Genomic DNA, 24,800 nt, shown 5'->3' on the forward strand with positions numbered 1-24,800 from the left:
CAGTTTATATCACACATAATTATTCTTACCCTGAGACGGCTGTGTCTTTGATTTGTGTTCCTTTGATTGTGTGTAGATCTGTATTAGAAAACACAATTACAGATATAACATTGATATACACAGTTGAATGAACTGTATGCATACATAGGCCTACATGAGAGCTGTAAGAATAAAAATCTGAACTTACTCAGTTTTAACAGTCTTCCCTATATGACAGGAGACATTAGAAAGAGAAAGTTATAATAATTAAGGGAAAATCAGAATCACAGCAAGTAAATCAGTCTCTGTAAAGGAGTCTGTGAATGTTTGTCTCTTTTTACCAGCATTGAACTTTCATTTCAATAACTGTTTGCATCTGTTTCAAATCAGCATTATGGATACTGGCAAATAAGCCAGTGACCCATCAGCCTTGTTTTCTGTCATATTAGGATACACTCTTAAAAATACAGGTTATTTACTGCTGTTGATGTTTCAAAGTAGGACCTCAAACATCCATGGAATCTTTCCATTGTATTAAAGGTTCTTCATAGTGGAAAAGGTTTCTTTAGATTATTAAAAAAAAATGAATCTTAACTCACACTAAAGGCCTTTTTACACCACTTCATGCATTTTTACTGACTGGAACGCTATCCGATTTCATAAAACGGTACCATTTACACTTGGACACATAAATGTGTCTCAGCAAAATGAATATAAATCCGATCTTCAGTTCCAGCGCTATATGCAAAATTAGTGTGTTTTGTTCATCTTGAGTCAAGGATATAATGCACTTGATTCTGCGACGAACAGTTTGGAGTTATGAGCCATTACGTAGGCTACATTTGATAGCGTTCCCGGTTACTTAACTGTAACCTTGTTCCCTGAGAAAGCGGAACGAGATGCTGCGCTGCTCAGCGCATTGGGAACGTCTTTAGTCGTGACCAGCTGTGAATATTGTGTGTAACACGTCGATAGAATTGACCCGGAGGTAATATACGGTCGATGACGTCATTGGCGCGCACCCGCAACACGAGGCTATAAATAGATGAGCCACAGTTGCATCGTCAGGATATTTTGTCTGAAGAGCAGTCCTGGGACATCTTCAGCACGGCAAAGTAGCGCAGCATCTCGTTCCGCTTTCTCAGGGAACACGGTTACAGTTAAGTAACCGGGAACGTTCTGAAGGGAGTGGATTGGAATCCACTGCTGCTTCAATGTATATGTAATGAGTGATTATAATCAAGGTATTAATCAATATTTTTCCTTCTAAATATCAAATGAGTTGAATGACTTCTCTGGAGATTTTACTTTGTTATAGAAGTTACCAGTGTGATCACTGAAATGTTCTTTTCATGTATTCTTTAATGTCAGTATTTGATATCTGAATGCAGTAACAGTGCTTTCTCATTTAACCCGGCTTCAAGAAATAAAATAGGGAAATGTTTTGTGTTTGAGAAAGGTCTTCAACATGTTAAAACACATAGGGGTCATTGAAGTCTATAGTTTAAGGGACCATTTGTCAGTTAAAGGTGCAGTGTGTGATTTTTAGCGGCATCTAGTGGTGAGATTTGCGAATTGCAACCGGTCAATAATTCGCGGCCTTTCCTTGAAATTTCAAACTCGAATGAGAGGCTACGGTGGCCGACGTAGGAAGCCGCGTCTTTTTCTGCTGCTTCTCATTCAAGTTAGTAATGAAACGCGCTCTGTAGCGCTGTCTGTTCGCTGTCGGCTACGGTAGAAACATGACGTCACGATATGTCGACCTTCATAGAAGGGGGTGGCCGCGGTTATGTACATATAAATGACTCATTCTAAGGTAATAAAAACATAACGGTTCATTAAGTAAGGTCTTTTATACACCACTGAAAACATAGTTATGGATCTTATATTGCATTTCTGTCAATAGATCCTCAGAAATATCACACATTGCACCTTTAAAGCCTATACTTTCCAGTTAGACTAAAATGTAGCTCTTCTTGAGAAAGAACTTGTTATCTTGATATTTTGAGACGAGACTCCTGTTTATAGTTAGAGCCTGGCCAAATCCAACCTTGGAAAAGCTGTGTGTCGGGTGTGTGTGTTAGTCTTCTTGCTTACAGGTTAAGGAACCACTGGCATTGTTGGAGATTGACTGAGTTGTTGTTCGAGACATGCTGGCACCCATGGACCTGGAAGGTCATGACGTGCCTAACTTCAGGGTCAGAGTGTCAGCGGCATAATCTATGGAAATATGCTTCTGTCTATCTGTATATGTGTGGAAAATTACTATGTTTATGAATTTCTTAGCCAATCAGAATCATTCAGACTGTAAGCAATGACGTAGCTTAGACCTTGGAAATGGTATAACTGCTCTGATCTTTGTAACTGTAAGCGGGGCGGCCTATGAACTCCTGTGTGAGTCTTGAAGCTGACTTCTGCTGATGAAACTGCAAACTATCTTCAGTAAAACTTTTCTTAATTTTTTTATAATTCTGACTCCGGGTCTTCTTTCAAACATCTGGTCCTTGGGTCCTAAACTGTTAACCCCTAACAGTTCCCTTTCGAAAGCTACAATCGATTCTGCGCTGCTCAGCGCATTGGGAACGAGAATACCCATGCCGCCGTGCTTGGAAATGTCTGGACCCCCACGGTTGTGCAGGTGTGCTCACAAGAACGCAAGAAGGCCTCAGACACTAGCTTGTGATGTTGACTCAAGGACATGAGAGCCCGGAGTGGCATGAACATCCAAACTATAAAATCTTATGAATGTGTGCGGAGAGGACCAACCTGCCGCATCACAAACCTGTTGTAGGGGAGCACCCCTTGCCAAAGCACTAGAGGAGGCGACCCCTCTGGTGGAGTGAGCCCTAAGACCTGTAGGCGAAGCCTGACCGCGCGCCTCATAAGCAAGAGCAATAGCATCCCTGACCCAATGAGACATGGTCTGCTTGGTGGCAGCTGCTCCTCTGTTACTACCACCATAACAGACGAAGAGTTGCTCTGACTTACCCCACTGGCTAGTGCGGTGGATGTAAGCCTGAAGAGCACGGACTGGACACAGCCTATGAGATTTCTCCTGCTCCGGCGTTGTGAACGGTGGAGGACAGAAGGCTTCTAGAATGACCGGATGTACAGTCGAAAATGGAACCTTAGGCAGGTAATCAGGATGAGGATGCAAAATCACTTTCACCATTCCTGGGGCAAAGTCTAAGCAGGATGGAGAGATAGTCAGACCCTGCATATCCCCAATTCTCTTCAAGGAAGTTATTGCCATGAGAAAAAATTTTTTTAGAGTCAGAAGTTTATCAGACGCTGATTCTATAGGTTCAAAGGGGGTTTCAACCAGACCCTCGAGAACTGTAGCTAAGTCCCATGAAGGGATCTTGGTTTTTACTGGAGGCCTCAGTCGCCTGGCCCCACGAAGGAAGCGAGAGAGCAGAGGGTGTCTCCCGAGCGGTGCCCCGTCAACTAAGGCGTGGCAAGCCGAAAGAGCGGCCACATAAACCTTAAGAGTAGCAGGGCATGTGCCTGTTGAAAATTTCTCTTGCATGAAGTCCAGAACTGAAGCAACCTGGCAGTTGACTGGATCTACATTGTGTACAACACACCATCTTTCAAAAACACCCCATTTACTGGCATAATTTTGTCTAGTGGAGGAAGCCCTAGCACTTAGAATGGTCTCAATAACGGCAGGCGAAAGCCCAGTGTCCCTCAGTTGGTTCCCATCAGGGGCCAAACGTGAAGATTCCACAGGTCGGGCCTGGGATGGAATATCGTGCCCTCCGCCTGAGACAGAAGGTCCCTCCTCTCCGGAATCGCCCACGGCGAGCCATCGAGGAGAGATATTATCTCCGAGAACCACACTCTGTTCGGCCAATGCGGCGCTATCAGTAAGAGGCAAGACCCTTGCTGGCGAACTCTGGCTAGAACTCCCGGGAGCAGAGAAACTGGAGGAAACGCATACAGGCGCATCTTGGGCCATGTGTGCGCCATCGCATCCAGACCCAGGGGGGCTGGGTGACTCAGAGAGAAGTAGAGGGGACATTGCTCTGTCTGTTGTGAGGCGAAGAGGTCCACCTCCGCTTTGTAAAATTTGGTCCAAATCTGTTTCACTACTTCCGGGTGGAGTTTCCATTCCCCCGTCGGTAGTGTCCGTCTGGACAGTAAATCTGCTCCCACATTGAAATGCCCTGGAATGTATACTGCCCTGAGTGACAGGAACTTGTCCTGGGCCCAGAGAAAAATCTGCCTCGCTATTCTGTTCAGACTGCGTGAGCACAGACCTCCCTGGTGATTTATATAAGAGACTGCTGCTGTGTTGTCCACCCGCACCAGGACATGACAGCCCCTCAATTGATGGAGAAAATATTTCATAGCCAGAAATACGGCCATCAGTTCGAGGCAATTGATGTGCCAATCGAGCTGATGGCCCTCCCATTCCCCTTGAGCTGGACGGCCATCTAAGACCGCTCCCCAGCCCATCAGGGAGGCGTCCGTCGTTAGCAGTCTGCGACGACACGGCGCCCCTAGAGTGGGACCCAAGGCGAGGAACCGTCTGAGCCACAGAGATAGTATACGAAGCCTGTGGCGCGTCACTTTTATTTGCCTTTGAGGATTGGCTCTTGGATGAAATCCTCTGGCTTTTAGCCACAACTGAAACGGTCTCATGTGCAACAGCCCCAGAGGAATCACCGTGGATGCTGACGCCATGAAACCTAACATTTTTTGGTACTGACAAACAATACGTTCTTGGCCTAGCCTGACTTTTCTCATGGTCTGCCGAATGGTCTCGATTCGAGCGGGAGACAGTTGTGCCCGCATCGTGATCGAATCCCAAACTATCCCGAGATAAGTCCTTCTCTGGGCAGGAGAAAGAACACTTTTCTTGGTGTTGAGTCTCAACCCTAGAGAAACTAGATGAGCCAACACAATGTCTCTGTGTTGGAGCGCCATCTCTCGCGATTGTGCTAATATTAACCAATCGTCGATGTAATTCAAAATGCAAATGCCCTGGAGTCGTAATGGAGCCAGTGCTGCATCCATGCATTTTGTGTATGTGCGGGGTGACAAGGCTAGGCCGACTGGAAGAACCCAAAATTGGTACGATTCGCCCCCGAAAGCGAACCTCAGGAATTTCCTGTGTTGTGGCAATATTTCTATGTGAAAATATGCGTCCTTCAGATCGATCGTGACGAACCAATCGTGATGTTGAATTTGCGTCACGACCGTCTTGACGGTTAACATCTTGAACTTGAGCGCTTTGACTGTACGGTTTAAGCCTCGAAGATCTAAGATTGGACGCACCCCCCCATCCTTTTTGGGAACCAGGAAGTATCTGCTGTAATAGCCCGACTCTCTCTCTGGAAGAGGAAAATGTTCTATGGCCTCTTTGCTCAGAAGAGTTTGCAGTTCTTGTGACAGTACGTGCATCAGCTCCGGTTTCACGGAAGTGAAAACCACGCCGTTGAAACGCGGAGGACGACGAATAAATTGGATTCTGTATCCTATCTGTACTGTGCTTAATACCCACGCAGAAATGCCTGGCAGAAGTTTCCACGCTGCCAGACTCTCTGAGAGTGGTATTAATTTTAATACTTCCTTTTGAGGGGATGTTAGATGTTCCGCGTCCGGAATGACAGCCGGAAACAACGGAACATCTAACATTTCGCTGGAAACCGCTGCCCCCCGAGGCACGAGAGGTGGCGGGGATGGAGAGGTTTTGTGAGGGTAGCGGGAAGGGGCGAAGAGATCTTGAACGCGCCCCATCCCGCGGGGGACTACCCCCACCAGATTGGGCGCCAGACCATCAGGACCTTCTCTTTTTATTAATAATAGTCCTGAGGTCTGGTTTGGGAGGTTGCTGAGTGCGGCGAACCTGTCCCCAATCCCTGCGAGGGGGAGCACGGTCCGCTACGCTCTGCTTTTTTACCTCCCTGGCTTTTGAAGGACCCTTGAGTGCGGCGAGGAAGAAACTGAACAAACGCTTCCTCGTGTTTCTTGACTTCCTTAAAGCGGGTGACAACGGTGGTCACTGAGTCACCAAACAGCCCAGATGGAGAAATAGGAGAGTCAATCAGAAACAAACAATATTTTTCCTTAATCCCTGTCAGATTAAGCCACAGATGCCTCTCCGTGCTGACCAAAGCAGACATTGAATGGCCGATGGCACGGGCCGTCTGCTTGGTCGCACGGAGAGACAGATCTGTGGCACGACGAAGCTCAGCGAATGATTCTTCGTCGATCGTACTGCCCGCACTCAAATCCTTCAACAGGTCAGCCTGGTACGCCTGTAACACTGCCATAGTGTGCAGCGCAGCACCAGCCTGACCTGCAGCTTTTCCCACTAAAGATGATGTTATACGACAGGGTTTAGTGGGGAGGGTAGGTTTCTTTATCGAAGATGCCAATTCGGGTGAGAGATAGCTCGCGAGCGTCTATTTATAGCCTTGTGTTGCGGGTGCGCGCCAATGACGTCATCGACCGAGGCTATATTACCTCCGGGTCAATTCTATCGACGTGTTACACACAATATATTTACAGCTGGTCACGACTAAAGACGTTCCCAATGCGCTGAGCAGCGCAGCATCGATTGTAGCTTTCGAAAGGGAACTGTAATGCCACTATTAGACCGATCAGGCGAGCATTGGTGACGTTGTAGACGCTGTGAGAACTACCAGCCCTTAAAGTTTCAAAGTTTCTGTCTGATCACTTTTAGGAGATTTAAGAATTTAACAAATTTAAGATTTTATTTCAAATATGCTTCCGTACATAACATCACGTTAAAGAATATTGTATTTAGCTTTTAAGGTTAAGATGATGATATCACACAAATGATTCTGCTCAGCAAAGTTGCAATTCCTGTTTTCTCCTTAGTGTCTTTAATGGCTGTAACACATACGAGAATGAACCAAACACAATTGAAGCTTTTAGGTGATTTTGTTCATACATAATCCCACAAAGAGTCTTCACATCCCAGACTCCAATCACAAATCACCAAACCCAGAGCCATAAATAACCCAGGCTCCAGAGAGTCTGTAACCAAAGACTTTTATTGGTTAACTAAAGGAAGAATTGGTCAACGTTTGATAGTTTTGCAAGACGGATCGGTTCAAGAGATGGTACTGCTCAGGGCCCTACCAAGAGGTCACCTGACCCCTGCGACTAACAGACCCCATCTTTCTTAAGGACCAAGGTCCCATGAGAGATGAACAAAACCTCTTTTCAGCAGGAACTATCCATGACCTCAGATTGGAATGTCTAAACTTTCCACACCAAAAAGACTTTACATATCAAAATACATAAAACCATTCAAGAACAATTTTCAATGGACTCATGATCAAACAATCATGCAACTACCTAATCCTGTGTTGTTTCTACCACTTATATGCATATTTTAATAAGATATGTTTTGATCCCATATAATTAATGTAATTGTTATAACTATTAGATGCTTGAATGAAAGTGTGTCGTGCATCCTGTCAGCATGACCGTATGCTCGTGATTCAAAAGATGGCTTGATTGAAATCTGTGTAAAATGTTTCGTATTCTTATAATAGTAATGATGTCTAAACTGTGGCCTCTGTGCTCTCTGCTTAAGAGCTAGAGAACAGACCCCCCCCCCCCCCCCAGATAAGATAATTTACGATCAGAACTGAAAAGAATGCCACCTCCTAAATTTAGCCAGTGTCTAATTGGCCAGAACTCATCCTGGAGGTTGGACAAACTTTTGAGTTTAAAATCTTAGACCCGAAACAAAGCTCGCTCTCTCTCTGTGCTGCTCTATCTCTGTGTTCTCGCTCAAGAAACTCTCTGCTATCACTCTCAAGAAGTGTGGTGCAGAACCAAAAATGCAGCGGGAGATGAAGATCTAAACCAGACTAAACCATGTAAACGCGCAGACGAAAGAACCCAAATCAAGATCAGAAGAACATGGGTTAAACAACTTCATTCAAGCCATCATCTACTCTCGTCTCAATTTCCTTTATTTTCTTAGTTTCCTTTCTTTTCCGTTGTGAGTCTCGGTTCTAAGTTAAGTTTTGCGACAAGATTTCGATCCACATTTCTTCTGCAAAGCCAGCTTCAAACAAAGACTTTCATTCCGCCAGCACACCACGTGACTGGCCGCCCCAGACATCAGGCACAAGGAGACCAGCCAACGAACGGACCGGGAAAACCCCTTTCACGCAACAAAAGGGAATCCTCAAAAGCAAAGACAAGCAAGTACTGCCTCCAGACTCTTAAGCTGAACTGGTGTATTTGATACAGATTTAATAACCTAAGAAACGATAGAAGGGTTAAATTAATGATTGATGGTTTGTTCCAGGTCATGTCTTATAAGTGCATATAGAAACTTGGGATTTCATCATCTCACTCTTAAACTCACTCTTAAAACTTAATCTTTCCTTACTCTTTTTCCTTCTGCAACTCGTATGAATGTGTGTGCGTGTGTTTGTGTTAGATATTAGTTTTATGTGTTAGAATAATCAATAAAGTCTTGTTTGTATTTTAAAGAGAAGTATTACTTGTGTTATGTGCTTACGAATTTAATGTCTTAAACTTCTGATCTAAGTTACCTTGCTAACTATAGTGTTTCCCTATAGTTCGGATATTTATATCCGTTGCAGAGTTGATAGTTACAGCCAGTTCAAATGAACCGCGAACGAGTCATTTGCTCGGTTGTAATAAGTGACTCTTTCGAATTCCCTATAAATTAATTAATAATTCCTTTGAGCTAAATGGACGAATCACTACAAATACAAATATCTTACATGGCTCTTGGAGTCCCAGTTTCACTCAGACTGATGGGATTAGCGTCTATTAGGGCTGGGCGATATATCGCACGATATTGTTATGCGCATCTCGTCAGTAAAGCCGGTTCCTTGATTAGTAGTAAATCGCCATCACCTGCTTTCAGATGGAGCCACTTGACCCTTATATTTAGATTTTGTTTGGCTGCTGTATCTGAGTTATAACTGCCAGATGAACAAAGAGAAAAATGATCTGATGGTGTTGGTTATATTATGACAATCATCATTTGAACTTGATCACTGAACTCATATCCTTCTTTCAGACATAGATCTGTGTTGTTGATTACAGAATAACTATGATTCTGCGTAAATGCCAAGAATTTTTGATATAATATAAAGGATTTCTAAAGTTGTTTAAAAAAAAATTTAGGCACACACAGACGTCAAGATTCAGTCTATGCATCTCAACAATGGTGACGAGCAGAATATTAAATTAGGAAAAGTAAATTACATAGACAATTCAGATCATAATTTATTCATACCGCAATGCATGATGGGAGCCATTAATGAGTTGTGATTGGTGGCAGCCACTGCAACATGCTTTATTATTGTCACCATTGTTGAGATTCACAGGCTGATTATTGATGTCTGTGTTTCTAATTAAATTCATTTAAAAGTCTTACGATCAGAACAATGTTTATTAAATCTTTTGGATTATAAGAAAAGTACTGATAATCATATGCTGTAGAATCACCAAACTATCTCAATAAGTTTCATTTTTCAGATCACAGCATGATTATGTCATAACATAACCAACACTATCAGATCACACTTTACTTTGTTCATTTAACTGTTATAAAATCAACAACAGTAGACAAACAACAGTAAAATTTAAAGTAAATATATAAGGGTCAAGAGCCCAACTAAAACAAACACTATCCTCCATAACGGTAACTTACAATTTGTGATTTTCTCCTTCAGTAATTCTGCTTGTTAACATCAGGTGTCTTCAATAATGCTCAATCATCACTAAATTAATCACTTAATTATCTCATTAACTTTAACACTCTTGAGTGTTAATTTAACACTCATATTTTAACATTTTACACGTGTGGACTCATATACACTCCCAGCCCCAGGAGTGTTAATTTAACACCGCTCCATCTGAAAGCAGGTGATGGCGATTTACTACTAATCAAGGGAACCGGCTTTACTGACGAGATGCGCATAACAATATCGTGCGATATATCGCCCAGCCCTAGCGTCTATGCAATTTGAATGATAGTGTTATGCTGATTGGGCCTGTTTCTCTTGAGCAAGCCAGAAAACCTGCCTAACCGGTTTTCACCTAATAGAATCAAATCATCCCTACATTTGCATGCTTTGTTTGAATTTTGTCTCCACCTCCAAAAGTCCCTCCCCCTTGGAAGGTATATAACCTACAATGTATAATGTTTGAGTTAGATTGTTGGACGAACTGCAGCAGCGCTCAATAAAATAATAACTTCTGTTTGAACGCGATTCCAACATCTCCTGGTCTTGCTTCGATGAAGGAATACATTTTCCAACAGAGAGAATGCTGATCCTTAAATTTTAGCAATTGCAATTGGGTTTCAGTGCTACACACTTAAACCCCTAATAATAATTAAAAAAATAAAAAGATACTTACAGTAAGGATGCAGAAGTAAATTGAGCCAATACAAGGCAAAAACACATTCAGAGGGGAAGACAATGACTCTCAGATCCTTCAAGACGCGCTCACCGTTTTCTACGAATTAAAATGATAGAATAACATTGAAGAGAAAGGAAGATACACAGGACATTTGAAAGCAAAACAGTAAAGCACATTTTAGTAGTTGTATAATGTAACCCTGCTGTGTTCGGTTCATTTTCAGTGTGAATTTTTATTTTTTATTTTTTAGTGTGTGTAATTAGATAAAACTGTGACGTTAAAATGTTCAAATATTTCTATAATGTAATATAATATTTTAGATATGTACTTACGTGCTTTCAGGATCAGTTCTGCTATCAGTGTAACAGAGTTCAACAAAACAAGACCAACTGCTCCAAACATGTACATGATTTCATTACAGAGAGGCACTATAAACACGCACGCACACACACACACACACACACACACACACACACACACACACACACACACACAATCAAATAGTTGCATTAATTAAACTGATCTCTTGTCAATGCAATATTATAGAGCATAAATACAATAAAGTTATATATATATATATATATATATATATATATATATATATATACACACACATTTAATTTGGATTCATATTAAGAGTCAGCAGTGAGTAATTACATGTATTTGATCCTTGTTGGCTTGTCTCAGTTTGTTGTCGTCGGCTCTGGATTCCTGAACTTTCTGCCTCTGTGTTAAAACAAAACTGAAATCTGATTCAAAAGCCAAAAGGATGCGAATAGAATATGGATTTATCCTGGGACCATAATATCTGTTCTACTAAAAACAAAATACAGTGAGAACAACATGTTTTTATTGACTCATTTACAGATGGCCTACCAATCAATCAATCAATCAATCAAAAGGTAAAGGGAGAGAATATTGTACCCAGTGTTGGGCAGTTACTGATTATATAGTATGAATAATGTTCACGAGTTCACACTTACATACAATTAGAGGGGATGAAGTTTAATGCGTATTTGGCGTGCTGTCTGGGGGGAGGGCTCCGAGCCCGAACCCAGAGTACCATTTTTTTCTCTCTTTTAAATATTTTTTACAAATAAAAATATGTTCAAGAACTATTGTTAAATATTGCTTAAAATATGATTAAAATTAAATATGCTCAAGAAATACTCAGAACATGGAGAAGACATACAGCATATGGAAAGTGGATTTACAGAAATAATTTCTCTTTTAAAGAGAAAAATGTAAAAAAAAATGCTGTTGATTACTGAATAGAATATATTTGCAGTCTTATATACTAAACTGTTTTACGTTTTATCACATTTAATTTGACGTGTAACTACTTAGCAAATGTATTAAAATGAACCAAAAACTGAAGTGTCACATTGGCATTAGTACTCAGCGCTGAGGTGAAGCACATTCAGCAGTGAGTGATTACAGCCTCGGGTCTTTTGGAATATGATAAGATAAGCTTTGCAAATCGTGATATTGTCATGCGTATCTCGTCAGTAAAGCCGGTTCCTTGATTAGTAGTAAATCACCATCACCTGCTTTCAGATGGAGCGGCATTTACTACAAAGAGCCGTAGTTAACTGACAAGCTGAGCCATATCGCATTAATATCGCGGACGTGTCGCCAGCAATAATTAATGCGATATGGCTCAGCTTGTCAGTTAACTACGGCTCTTTGTACACAGCACAAACTCCAGTGTTAAATTAACACTCCTGGGAGTGTATGAGTCCACACTCAAGAGTGTTTAAGTTAATGAGATAATTAAGTGATTAATTTAGTGATGATTGAACATTATTGAAGACACCTGATGATAACAAGCAGAATCACTGAAGGAAACATTCTTTTAGGCACACACAGATGTCAAGATTCAATCTATGCATCTCAACAATGGTCAGGAGCAGAATATTCAATTAGGAAAAGTAAATTACATAGACAATTCAGATCATAATTTATTCATACCGCAATGCATGATGGGAGCCATTAATGAGTTGTGATTGGTGGCAGCCACTGCAACATGCTTTATTATTGTCACCATTGTTGAGATTCACAGGCTGATTATTGATGTCTGTGTTTTAAATGAATTTACCGAAATGTCTTTTGATCAGAACAATGTTTATTAAATACTTTGAATTATAAGTAAAGTACTGATAACCATAGGCTGAAGAATCACTAAACTGCTGCTAACAAGTTAAACCAAACTATCTCAATAGGTTTCCTTTTTCAGATCACAGTATGATTATGTCAAAACATAACCAACTCTATAAGATAACATTTTACTTTGTTCTTTTAACTGTTATAAATCAATAACAGCAGACAAACAACAGTAAACATTAAAGTAAACATATAATGGTCTAGAGCCCAACTAAAGCAAACACCCATCACCTTAATGGTAACTTACAATTTGTGATTTTCTTCTTCAGTGATTCTGCTTGTTAACATCAGGTGTCTTCAATAATGCTCAATCATCACTAAATTAATCACTTAATTATCTCCTCAGCCCTAAATGCCGCTTCATCTGAAAGCAGGTGATGGCGATTTACTACTAAATCAAGGTACCGGCTTTACTGACGAGATGCGCATAACAATATCGCGATTTAAATCGCCCAGCCCTACTTTGCATGCATGGATTTCTGTAAAGCTTGTCATTAGAAAGTGAACATACGGCCCAGTCTAAGGTCCTGAGTTATCTGGATCAGGTTTTTATTAGGAAATCAGTTTTTTTTTTTTTTTCTGCCCTAACCAGTTCTCTAGTCCCTGTCGATTACAGTATAAACAGCTTCACTGCATGATGAAATGAAATGATGAAACCTCGGCATTGGGATGGCGTTGTACACATGATGAACGGTGTCCTGTTTATTCCTGAGATGACGCTTGGAATCGAGGTTCATCAGACACACTCAAAAAAAAAATTGTGTCTAAACATAAGATTTATGTATTTGAATTGCATAACAAATTCCCATGCATTTGGATTACATAGTTTTAACATAAACCAATCAATAATCTGAATGTGATTCATATTTTTAAGTCATATCTAAATGAAACAGATAAGATTTTTGTAATTGTATTAATAAACTGAATGTGATTTATATTTGTCAGTCGTATGTAAATGAAACAGGTAAGATTTATGTAATAGTACACAGAAAAACGCCCATGTTAAATTAACACTGCTCAGTGTTCATATGTGTGCACACTACAGAGTTAAAGCGGTGTTGAAGTTAATGAGATAATTAACTGATGATTGATCATTACTGATGAACACCTGCTGTTAACAAGCAGAATCACTGAAGGAAAGAGAAACAACAAGAACTACAACTGACTTCAGACACAGCCTTAGATGAAATCAACTGAAGAGAAAAGAAGACATTAAATCTGTGAAGATCTCAGCAGAGGAGGACTAAACAACATTATTACCAGCTTCACTTATTACTAACCAGACTGACTTTATTTCATTTCCGTTTGAATGAAATCAATAGTTGTATTTTAAAGTCACCATGATGGTGGTTAGTGTTTGCTTTAGTTGGGCTCTTGACCATTGACTCTTTAATATAACATTTTCTCTGGCTGCTATAATTATGTGTTTATGAAACACGTTTGTTACAGCAAAAAAGCCAAGAGAAAAAGAGATCAGGTGATATTGGCTGTTAATTGATGATGATGACAACAAAGTCATCATCATGTAATTGCCTCATTCGCTGATCTTGTTCAGTGTCTAATGCTTTTTAATATTGTTTTATTCATAACAGAAGCCATTTGATTTTACAGCATGAAATCTAACAGTGTTGTTTATCAAACAATATACTTTTTTTATTTATTTTTTATAGTTAGTGCACAAAAACCTTTCATCTATGGCATTACTTAGACTCACACAGACATCAAGAAACAGCATATGAATCTCAACAATGGTGACAAAAGATACAAAAAATCCTGATGCATAATTTATTAATGCCGCAATGCATGCTGGGAGATATGGGTGAGTTTTGATTGATGGTACCCAGCATGCAATGCAGTATGAAGCATTTCATTGATTGTCACCATGGTTGAGAGTCATACACTGATTCTTGATGTCTAAGTAATAATGTAGAAAAAGAGAAAGTTTAATGCACTTAATGTTTTTAAAATTCTTTATATTATTTGATTAACTGTTGGATCTAATGCTGTCAGGTCACACAGCTACTATAATAAATAAAACAAAATCATATAACCCCAATAATCAAAGACACTGGGACACATTAGACACTGAAAAAGATAAGTGATTCAGGCCACAATATGATGATTACACCTTCATCAATAAACAGCCAATATCACTTGATCTCATTTTCTCTTGGCTTTTTTGCTGTAACAAACGTGTTTTATAAACACATAATTATAGCAGCCAGAGAAAATGTTATATTAAAGAGTCAATGGTCAAGAGCCCAACTAAAGCAAACGCTAACCACCATCATGGTGACTTTAAAATACAACTATTGATTTCATTTTATGTTAAAACTATGTAAACAAAATGCATGGGAATTTGTTATGCAATTCAAATACATAAATCTTATGTTTAGACACATTTTTTTTTTTGAGTGTAGTCTATAGGGTATATCGGCTTTATATCACTTTTTTTTTTTCTTATAATAATAATAATATGAATAATGATTTATAGATTTTAGAGCGTTGGCGCTAGCAACGCCAAGGTCATGGGTTCGATTCCCAGGGAAAGCAAGAACTGACAAAAATGTAAAATGTGTACCTTGAATGCAATGTAAGTCGCTTTGGATAAAAGCGTCTGCCAAATGCATAAATGTAAATGTAAACATATACATTTTTATTGCATTAATTTGCATATATAAGACATTATATACTTTTCTACTATTATATACAAACAACACAGTAAGGTAATTTCTATTTCTTAGCACCATATTTTTATGTTGTTTTATAATTACAGTGTGGGGTAATAAAGGACACTGTAAGCATTGTACGTCAGTGATGTATAATACCTGTCACACTGTTTTCATAGACAGCCATTATCTTCAGAACTTCAATAAATACAATGACGCATGTCCATCCCAAGTACTCTGTTGATTAAATAAAGCACTTCTGATCAGCACATCTCTTACAAAACAATTATTTTAGTGTATTATAAATGTAAACCTTACAAAAAATATTTGTCCTTGCATAAAAGCAGACAAATTTAAAATAAAATAAAGTAGCATACCTTTCTCCTTTTCCAATATGGTTAGATGAATATAAATCACAAGGAAGATATCTAGGAAAAGTGTTGTTGTCATACACAATGATGTTATCCATTTTCGGTGGAGACCTGTGAATGAAAACATGATCTTCTGAATTCATAAACTTTTACAGGTCACATAAATCTGATACAAATCTGAGAATAATCGGCCTGAAATCAAATTTGACACTATACTTATAATCTGTATAAATGATCAATTCATCTGTGCATTTCTTTACGGTTTTTTTTTTTACCTTGTAATCTTACTAAAAAATGTCATAACTGTCACTGTTGTGTTCTGCTAGTTCCCTTTCGTTGTCATTCATCTCTTCATTTCTCTTCGAGACGAGCCTCTCTCAAAGTGTTGGTGTGACAGCGAGTTCCAGCGAGTGCACATTCCCTGTTTATCTGTGCAGTGATTTGCCAGTGTTTGTGTGTTCTCTCCCTGGTCGCTTCAGCATTTGTGGAGAAATCTCCTTTCTAAAAGAGCTTGCACGCGGCACGTCTTTTTAAAGATGCCTCGCCCGTGCACTTCTGGTTGCGGTCTTCTCATTTCTGACTCTGATGGGCACAATCGCTGTCTTGTGTGTCTGGGTATTGAGCACGCTAAGGCAGCGTTTGTGGATGAGTCCTGGAAGGCACCATTGTCTTCTCGTGATCGCTCAGCGACCTCCTCCGCCCTGCCTCCTCTCGATCAGGCGGCCGCCAAAGGGTACACTGGGGTTCCCCAGGTTGAACGCTCTGTTGCGATGCAACTGTGTCCTCAGAGTGCTTCTTCCCGTGGCGACCCTAAGCACCCCTCCAAGGCCTGTAGGTTCTCTTCCACCCTTGTGGCGAAGGCTGCGGGGCTGGCGGGGGAGGACTGACCCAGCGCTCTTTGATGAGCTGCGTGCCGCCACCGACCTTGCTCTCCGAGCGACGAAGGTGACCGCACGCTCCCTGGGTCAGGTGATGTCCACTTGCGTGGTCCAGGAGAGACATCTGTGGCTCAACCTGGCCGATATGCGTGAGGCCGAGCGGACCCGGTTCCTCGACACTCCCATATCCCAGGCTGGCCTCTTCGGCGCGGCGGTTGAGGACTTTGCCCAGCAGTTCTCGATCGCCCAGAAGCAGACTGAGGCTCTCAAACACGTCCTGCCCCGACGGCCAGTGGAGGACGTCGTAGGAAGGCGCCACAGCCCTCTCCCGCCCCGTGCCCCGCTAAACGCCAGGCCAAGCGGCGCTCCTGAGACGGGCTGCTCAGAGATGGCGTTGAGTTCTTCCCAGGAGACGGTAGCAGGGCCGCTCCTTCCCCCGGTGGAGGGCCGGGGGAGAATCCTTGGTTTTCCCCACCCCGCTGCTCGTCCCATGACGGGCAGCACCCTAATGTGGTTAAAGAAAGAACTCACTTCCCCATCTCTGAGCACACAGAGTGTCCGGATGACAGTGCGCGCCGCTCACGAGCCTCGCCACTCTCGTCCCCCTCTGTCGCCAGTTCTCTGCCAGAGCACGCCCCCGTGGGACGCTGGTCCTCCCCTGGCCTCCTCTGGGAGGACGCGGCTAATCACCGTGCCCCCGCACCTACGTCGACAGAACGCAGTGTTTCAGGACCTCAGACCAGCTCTTTGTCTGTCATGGTGGGAAGCTGAAGGGAAAGGCTCTCTCCAAGCAAAGTTTGTCTCACTGGATAGTGGACGCCATTGCTTTGGCATACCAGCAGCAAGGTCGACCGTGCCCCCTTGGTGTGACGGCCCACTCCACTCGGAGTGTGGCATCCTCTTGGGCTCTAGTGCATGGCGCCTCGCTAACAGACATCTGCAGAGCTGCAGGCTGGGCGACACCTAACACATTCGCGAGATTCTACAATCTCCGAGTGGAGCCAGTTTCTTCTCATGTAATCGCTTCAATTAGCCGGTAATAGATTCTGCTCAGGTGTCTTCGCTTGCTCGCCATTCCTCTCCACGGACGGGATACGTGCGATATTCTCCTCAGGTGAGCCTAATAAGCCCTGAGTCTCCTCCAGCACTGACGACGTCAATGCCAGAGTTATGCCACCGGCAGCTTTCGCGCTTGGCCAGGTGCCTCCATGTGCATGGTTCCCCCTCCGGGTGACCCCCACATGTGTATTCCACTGTAAGCCTCTTTGAGCATGTGTCTTTCCCTTGGCAAGCCACCTTGCCACCCCTGGGGTTTAAATATTCCACCTGCAGCTGGACACCCCAGTGTTATTCCGTATGTTATTCCAGCCCTTCAGGGTCATATGTGTATTCCAAGTCCCCCCCTTCGGGTTGGGCATGATTGCATATTTCCACTGAGATATGCCTCCCAGTGTACCTTGGTATTCCTGTGTTAAGTAGGACTCCTTCGTCCGTGCTAGTCTCACGACAGGGAGCTCAGACTTACGCAGGGCACTGGAAGACAGTCGAGAGGTGGCGTGATTACACTGGGAACCCCATTCGTCGTCATCCGACGTAACTCGGAGTGACAACGAAAGGGAACGTCTCGGTTACGTATGTAACCCTCGTTCCCTGAGTAGGGAACGGAGACGTTACGTCTCCCTGCCACTTCCGCTGTACCGCTGGAAACGCCTGAGTTCAGTCTCGGCTCCTCAGCGAAGACATATCTGCATGTTGCCAGCGTACTTCCTTATACACTCCCAGGGTGGGGCAGAGTTACACTATGCAAATTCCGCAGACCCATGGCATTTCTTTGCTATTGGCTCGTTTTATATACTCGAAGATGATAGGATTTCTAAGCGAAACCCCATTCGTCGTCATCCGACGTAACGTCTCCTACTCAGGGAACGAGGGTTACATACGTAACCGAGACGTTTTCATTCGTCACGTGTTCCTTGTTCTCATTTGCCGCCACTCATCAGTTACCATGGAAACTAACACTAATCATCACAGCTGATCGTTATTTTGTCATCGTCACCATGTATGTAAGTTTGTTCACTCCTCCTTGTTCACTCTTCAGTTGTCTGGTATTGTTCATGTTAGCACGCTGTTTCGTATGTTGGCTGTTTATTCTAAGTATTGTATTAAATCTTTTGTTATTGTATCATCGTCTTCATCTTCTGTGAAACTAAGCATTACAATAACTTCATCTCATGATAGGATTCACTTGACGTCTATGACATATAAAAGGCCAATCATTCAGTTAAGCCACTCACTATCAGATTTGCCTCCATTCAGTTACACACTGCTCACTTATCACAATATCAACAACCAATGGATAAAGTCCCTCAATTTTTGTACTTTTTTTTTAGATAACCTCAATTTTACTCAAAACATGTCACAGTAGTGTCAATAGCAACTCCCGTTTCATGCTGACTTTAAATCATGCTTTAGCAAATAAATTATGTATAAATTCATACAGTATCAAAATTACAAATTCACAAATAGAGGAATATAATTATGGGATTTACTCTTCCCACATCTATACAAATACAACAATCAATGTATTTCAGCTTGTACTTACATTTGATGTTGGTAAAAAATAGCATGAAGAGCAACAGTAGTGGTGGAACAAATGGTATAAAAAAAAATCCTAAAATAAGAGAATACGTCTATTATTTTCCCATAAAAACAAAACAAAAACAATAGTCAATAATATGTAGCTAAAATACATAGGATTGCTCAAAAGATCTTAAACATAAATGTTAAATTTCTGAAATAAGAGTCTAGTGGTTTTCTTATGGAGCTCTTAATGACTTAATTCAGTTTTCACATTAATGTCAGCATGTCCTTTTACAAGCTTTTCTATGTCGAGCTGAAATTGGCTGAATTATAATCAACAGGATTTTTACACAAAAAAACAGGTGGAATTAAACAGGTGGAATTTAAAACTACATGTTGTATATCACTGTAATGAATTATGAAGGAATCAGTATGCAGGTGTTACCTAGAGAGGGAAGTCTAAATGAGAAGATCAACTGGAACAATTGTGACAAAGACAAGTAAAAATTCACCCCACAAAAAACTAAAAAAGAAAAAGAGAGAAACAAGCATGAATGGAAGAATGAATTATAGGATTCCAACTACTTGAACTGTACTGCACCTGCTCTTTCTCTCTTGTTCTGCTTGGTTGTTCATTTTGTAATGTTTAAACACTTCTTTCTTTTGGGAAAGCTTTCCGAACCACAGTGAGCACTGACTATCTGAATCATCTATCTGAGGAACACTGAGGTCTGATGACAGATCGGGCTAAATGTCTGTAAGGCTTAATGTTTGGCTCAGTCACATGATGTCAAGTACTTTTCTATTCTCATGAAACCTGAAAGTCTCATCACAGTTCATCTGACAAATCTGAACCTCCCAGCCAGCAGAGCCATGTGGGGCCCAAATGGGTTTGACCTGGGCTAGCTAACTGGGACCCAGCCAGTTTTGCACCCAGTTTCCATGTAGGCCCCACATGGATTTGCCCAGATGAAATGAACACTGCTTAGTGTGCACAGTACAGGCTGTTTAATGTAACACTTAATCAGTGTTGGAGGTAATGAGATAATTAAGTAATTAAATAATGATTTTGTACTAGTGAAGAACACCTGCTGTTAACAAGCAGAATCACTGAAGGAAAGAGAAACACATACTTTCAGCCACAGTCTTGGATGAAATCAACTGAAGATAAAATACATTAAATCTCTCAAGATCTGATTAAACAACTCCACAAACAGCATTACCAGCTTCACTTATTAGTAACCAGACTGACTTTATTTCTGTCAGACGTCTTCAGAAATTCTTATTGAGAATTAAGAAGAGGCTTAGATGTTGATTATTTATTTTAAAGTAATAGTTTGATTTGATGTTACCATTGTGGCGATCAGTGTGTGCTTTAGTCAGGCTCTTGACTTTTTAACATTAGTTTTTCTCTGGCAGCTGTGTCTGTTTGTTATGGCGAGAACAGCAAGAGAAAATATAATCAGATGCTGTAAGCTGATTGATGATAAGAATATAATCATCATATATTGGCTTAACTCATTGATATTATGTGGGAGGTTTATACGGGTAGTATGTTATTAATTCTGTTTTATTGTTGTGATTCTACAGCAAGGGGATAATATAATTTAATCAGAACATCAAACGATTTCAGCATATGAATCTCAACAATGGTGACATGCTTCATAGTGCAATGCATTCTGAGTGCATCATACTCCATGGCTCCCAGAATGCATTGCAGCATGAAGCATGTCACCATTGTTGAGATTCATATGTTGATTCTTGATGTCTGTGTGCGAATAAATATCCCAATGAGCCCAAAATATGTAAATGGTGTGTTAAAAATCATTTGATGTTCTGATTAAATGATATTATGCCCTTGCTGTAGAATCACAACAATAAAACAGAATTAATAACTGATACTACCCATATAAACCTCCCACATAATATCAATGAGTTAAGCCAATATATGATGATTATATTCTTACTATCAATCAGCTTACAGCATCTGATTATATTTTCTCTTGCTTTTCTCACCATAACAAACAGACACAGCTGCCAGAGAAAAACTAATGTTAAAAAGTCAAGAGCCTGACTAAAGCACACACTGATCGCCACAATGGTAACATCAAATCAAACTATTACTTTCAAATAAGTAATCAACATCTAAACCTCTTCTTAATTCTTTTCTGTAGATGTCTGACAGAAATAAAGTCAGTCTGGTTACTAATAAGTGAAGCTGGTAATGCTGTTTGTGGAGTTGTTTAATCAGATCTTGAGAGATTTGATGTATTTTATCTTCAGTTGATTTCATCCAAGGTTGTGGCTGGAAGTAGTTCTTGTGTTTCTCTTTCCTTCAGTGATTCTGCTTGTTAACAGCAGGTGTTCTTCACTAGTACAAAATCATTATTTAATCACTTAATTATCTCATTACCTCCAACACTGATTCAGTGTTACATTAAACAGCCTGTGGTGTGCACACTAAGCAGTGTTCATTTCATCTGGGCAAATCCATGTGGGGCCTACATGGAAACTGGGTGCAAAACTGGCTGGGTCCCAGTTAGCTAGCCCAGGTCAAACCCATTTGGGCCCCACATGGCTCTGCTGGCTGGGCTTCAGCAGCTTTGAATCCTTTTATAACTGAATGTTTAGGTCAAACAATGTCAGTAGCAGCTCCAGTTGATATGATGAGATGACACACAACTCAGATCACTGTCTAAGTTACAGAGCACTGTATGATGTGATTGAAACTGTTTGTCCTGTATAATTCTGGTCACACAATACATTTTCCAAATTGCTTTTCCTTTGCCGGGTCACAGTAATACTGGAGCCTATATCAGCATCTCATACCATAGGGTGGATGGATTGATGGCAAGTCCATAACAGAAAGAACACACACACACACACACTCCTTCACACCTATGACCTACAGACAGATTAGTCTCCGATTCACCTATCCTGCATGTCTTTGGATTGTCGGGGAAACCAGAGGACCCGTGTAAGACTGAAAATACTGGTCGAGGCCCGGTCTATGGACCTCCCCCATGCGGCCTCACTTTCTCTCAGAAAACAACTAGGAACTTACACAAGAACATGGTTTAATGTGAATGTTTATCATTGACTGTTATGTTTTTGAAGTCATTTGAAATGTCTCAAAGTGAGTGGTACAGACATCTCATATCCAGATAAATAAAATAAAAGGTAATAAGGTTTATAGAAGTTTAGAGAAAACTGGTTCAGAGCCATTTGAGGGTGGTCGCCCCCATCCCCCATGTCACCTGGTCAAACAGGATAAAAGAAGGTGTTCGCCCTCTCTCTGGGCTCTTCTTTGCTGGACGTGAATGGAATAGGTGGTCTTTCTCTCTCTCTCTCTCTCTCTCTCTCTCTCTCTCTCTCTCTCTCTCTCTCTCTCTCTCTCTCTCTTTCCCTTTCTCTCTCTCTATCTCAGGTACAAGCTGGGTAAGATTCTTTGGTGTAACCAATGTATAACCATGTTCTAGATATTTGAATTGATTGTGGAATTGATCTCTGATATCTGAGATATTAAATTGTTACATGTGATTATTCTAACTGATTTTGACATTGTTCATTTAATGGTTAAAAGGAATAGTCATACATTCGCTCACTTTTAGTGAGGCACAGATGTTATTAAAACCTTTCATTTATGGAGTCAGATGAATTAACAAGTAAATACATATGATTAATGTATTACAAATTTAACCAACAAATACTTTGCATGAGTGAGGACAGAACACGTGATAACCTTCCCTGTGTATTGGCGAACCGAGATTGGACCAATATAGCGGGCCTTACACCCGGATAAACATGCAAACTCCACACAGAAAGGCCTCCTGGCTTTTAATGCATACTGTTCAAAAACCTTTTTGATTAAAACAATGTGGAGAGATAAATGACATATTAATTTAACTTTACACAGTTAAATGTAACTTACTGCTTGGAAATGATCACGATAGCAATGCTTGCCTACATTTATGTCAATAATTTGTAACTGAGCTCATTTATGTTGTTTGAGTAGTAGAGGGTCAAGAGTCATACAGATTTTAAATTCTGGATTATTTTTTTCTTCCGTTACGTTTTCGTTCTATCAACACTCAGTAACACTCAGTCTATATTAAACTATATTTTTAACTATGTAAAATGCCGTATTGAGAGCAAAGTTTTTTCTAGAGCTATAGTATTTTGCAACTCTAATATTGAGTAAAACAATAAGAATGTGTTCACCTTTAGTTCGCTTGCGTGAGGAATCCCCTCTTGTCCGCTCTTGACTGGATAGCCTAAAGTCAACTAAAAAACAAACATTAACACACAGTTAGGCCTAAAAAGTGGAAAACGTATGTATTTGATTTTCATTATTGGTAATTGTAGAATAAAAAATATATGTATATGAACAAAACTATTGGTAATAAGCTTATTAACCTAATAAATCTGTGCTTATAATATACACTACTCACAAAAAGTTAGGGATATGCGATTTTCGGGTGAAATTTCAGAATGCATCTAAAATGCAACCTTTACACGTGAACTTAATTTGGCATTTCTACTTAAATGCCCTACTTTCACGATATAATATCACTGTAGCATGAACTTTTTAAATTTTCTATAAATTTCACACGAAACGAAAGTCGAATATCCCTAACTTTGTGTGAACCCTATACTTAGCCTGTCGCCTTAACAATGTAAGGAATCAAATCATGCAGGAACTCTTACCACTACTCAAGATGAGACAGGACAGCACAACACCTCCAAAGCATATTATCATTATCATATCCTTTTCACTCTTTCTCCAGCCATATGTAAAAAGAACTAGAGGAATAGATAAAAATTAAAATGTCACACAAGATAAACTTAATCTGTACCAAAAAATAAATAAAAAAATTGAAGGTCACATCATGTACATCATGATATTTTAGAAAAGGCTACAGTACATGCATTTAAGTATAAACTATAAAAAGGTGTAATTGTATTATTTTGTAATGAACAATATTTCAAACATGAGTATTCAGGTTTGGAAGATGGGATTTTAGAAAAAGAGAGGGAGGGGTGAGATTTAATGGCTGAATTCTGGCCAACTCTAATGAAGTTAAAGTTGGCCAGAATTCAGCCATTAAATCTCTGAATCCTAATGTTTCACATCAGAGGTCGTGCTCATTATTCTGACATTAAACGTGCTTTATGAAATATTACCTGTAGCACGTTTAATGTCAGAATAATGAGCACGACCTCTGATGTGAAACATTAGGATTTACTCACCTGAATAAACAACGACTGTGAAAACAGCAAATTCACTCGTTATTCTGAAAAACCTGGTCCATGTTTTAATTTTGCCTGTGGACAGAAAGGGTTGAACACATCAAATCAGGTCATTATATAATAGTATTACATGGCTTGGTTGAATTCTAATGTAGAATGCGGTCTGTTATTTCTTGATAGCAGACCGCTGCTAAGTATAACACACCGTTGCCATGAAACAGAGCGTTGCTAAGGACGCAGGATTCTAACCATCTAACTATTTTCTTTAGCAGCAGCAATACAATAGTTTTTAAATCAATAAACTCCTTTTTAAATAAAAATTTTGTGTCAAATTATTGATTTATTTGGTAGGTAGCCATGTAATAAGCGGGATAATGTAGAGCGAGGCGGTTGTTATAGCGAATACAACCCCTTCAGGCTGATTCAGAATGATCAGCCTGTCGGGGTTGTATTCGCTATAACAACCACCTCGCACTACACATTATCTCTTACTTATTGCATATCCGTTCCAT

General features: G+C 40.5%; 2 protein-coding genes across 3 annotated transcripts in view; both read right to left on the reverse strand.

Annotated features, from left to right (window-relative positions):
- LOC311277667 (uncharacterized protein) overlaps positions 1-24,800 on the reverse strand; it is a 164,367-nt gene that overhangs the window by 60,344 nt on the left and 79,223 nt on the right. The gene's annotated exons all lie outside the window — the stretch shown is intronic.
- Positions 1-24,800, reverse strand: part of LOC311277699 (uncharacterized protein) — a 55,375-nt gene that overhangs the window by 4,012 nt on the left and 26,563 nt on the right. For both annotated transcript variants that reach the window (XR_014625308.1, XM_084388083.1), the window contains exons 7-18: positions 24,289-24,363; positions 23,746-23,841; positions 23,260-23,322; positions 19,484-19,561; positions 19,061-19,129; positions 15,587-15,691; positions 15,369-15,446; positions 11,035-11,103; positions 10,710-10,805; positions 10,375-10,473; positions 188-206; positions 30-78 (exon numbers count right to left, since the gene is read on the reverse strand). Coding sequence is in view for 1 of the 2 variants with exons in the window: in XM_084388083.1 (XP_084244209.1) it covers positions 30-78; positions 188-206; positions 10,375-10,473; positions 10,710-10,805; positions 11,035-11,103; positions 15,369-15,446; positions 15,587-15,691; positions 19,061-19,129; positions 19,484-19,561; positions 23,260-23,322; positions 23,746-23,841; positions 24,289-24,363 (896 nt within the window). In the remaining variant the exon portion in view is untranslated. The remainder of the gene's footprint in view (positions 1-29; positions 79-187; positions 207-10,374; positions 10,474-10,709; positions 10,806-11,034; positions 11,104-15,368; positions 15,447-15,586; positions 15,692-19,060; positions 19,130-19,483; positions 19,562-23,259; positions 23,323-23,745; positions 23,842-24,288; positions 24,364-24,800) is intronic.

The sequence above is a fragment of the Rutilus rutilus genome (assembly GCF_951802725.1).
Source record: "Rutilus rutilus genome assembly, chromosome: 1".
In the NCBI taxonomy this organism is placed as follows: domain Eukaryota; kingdom Metazoa; phylum Chordata; class Actinopteri; order Cypriniformes; family Leuciscidae; genus Rutilus; species Rutilus rutilus.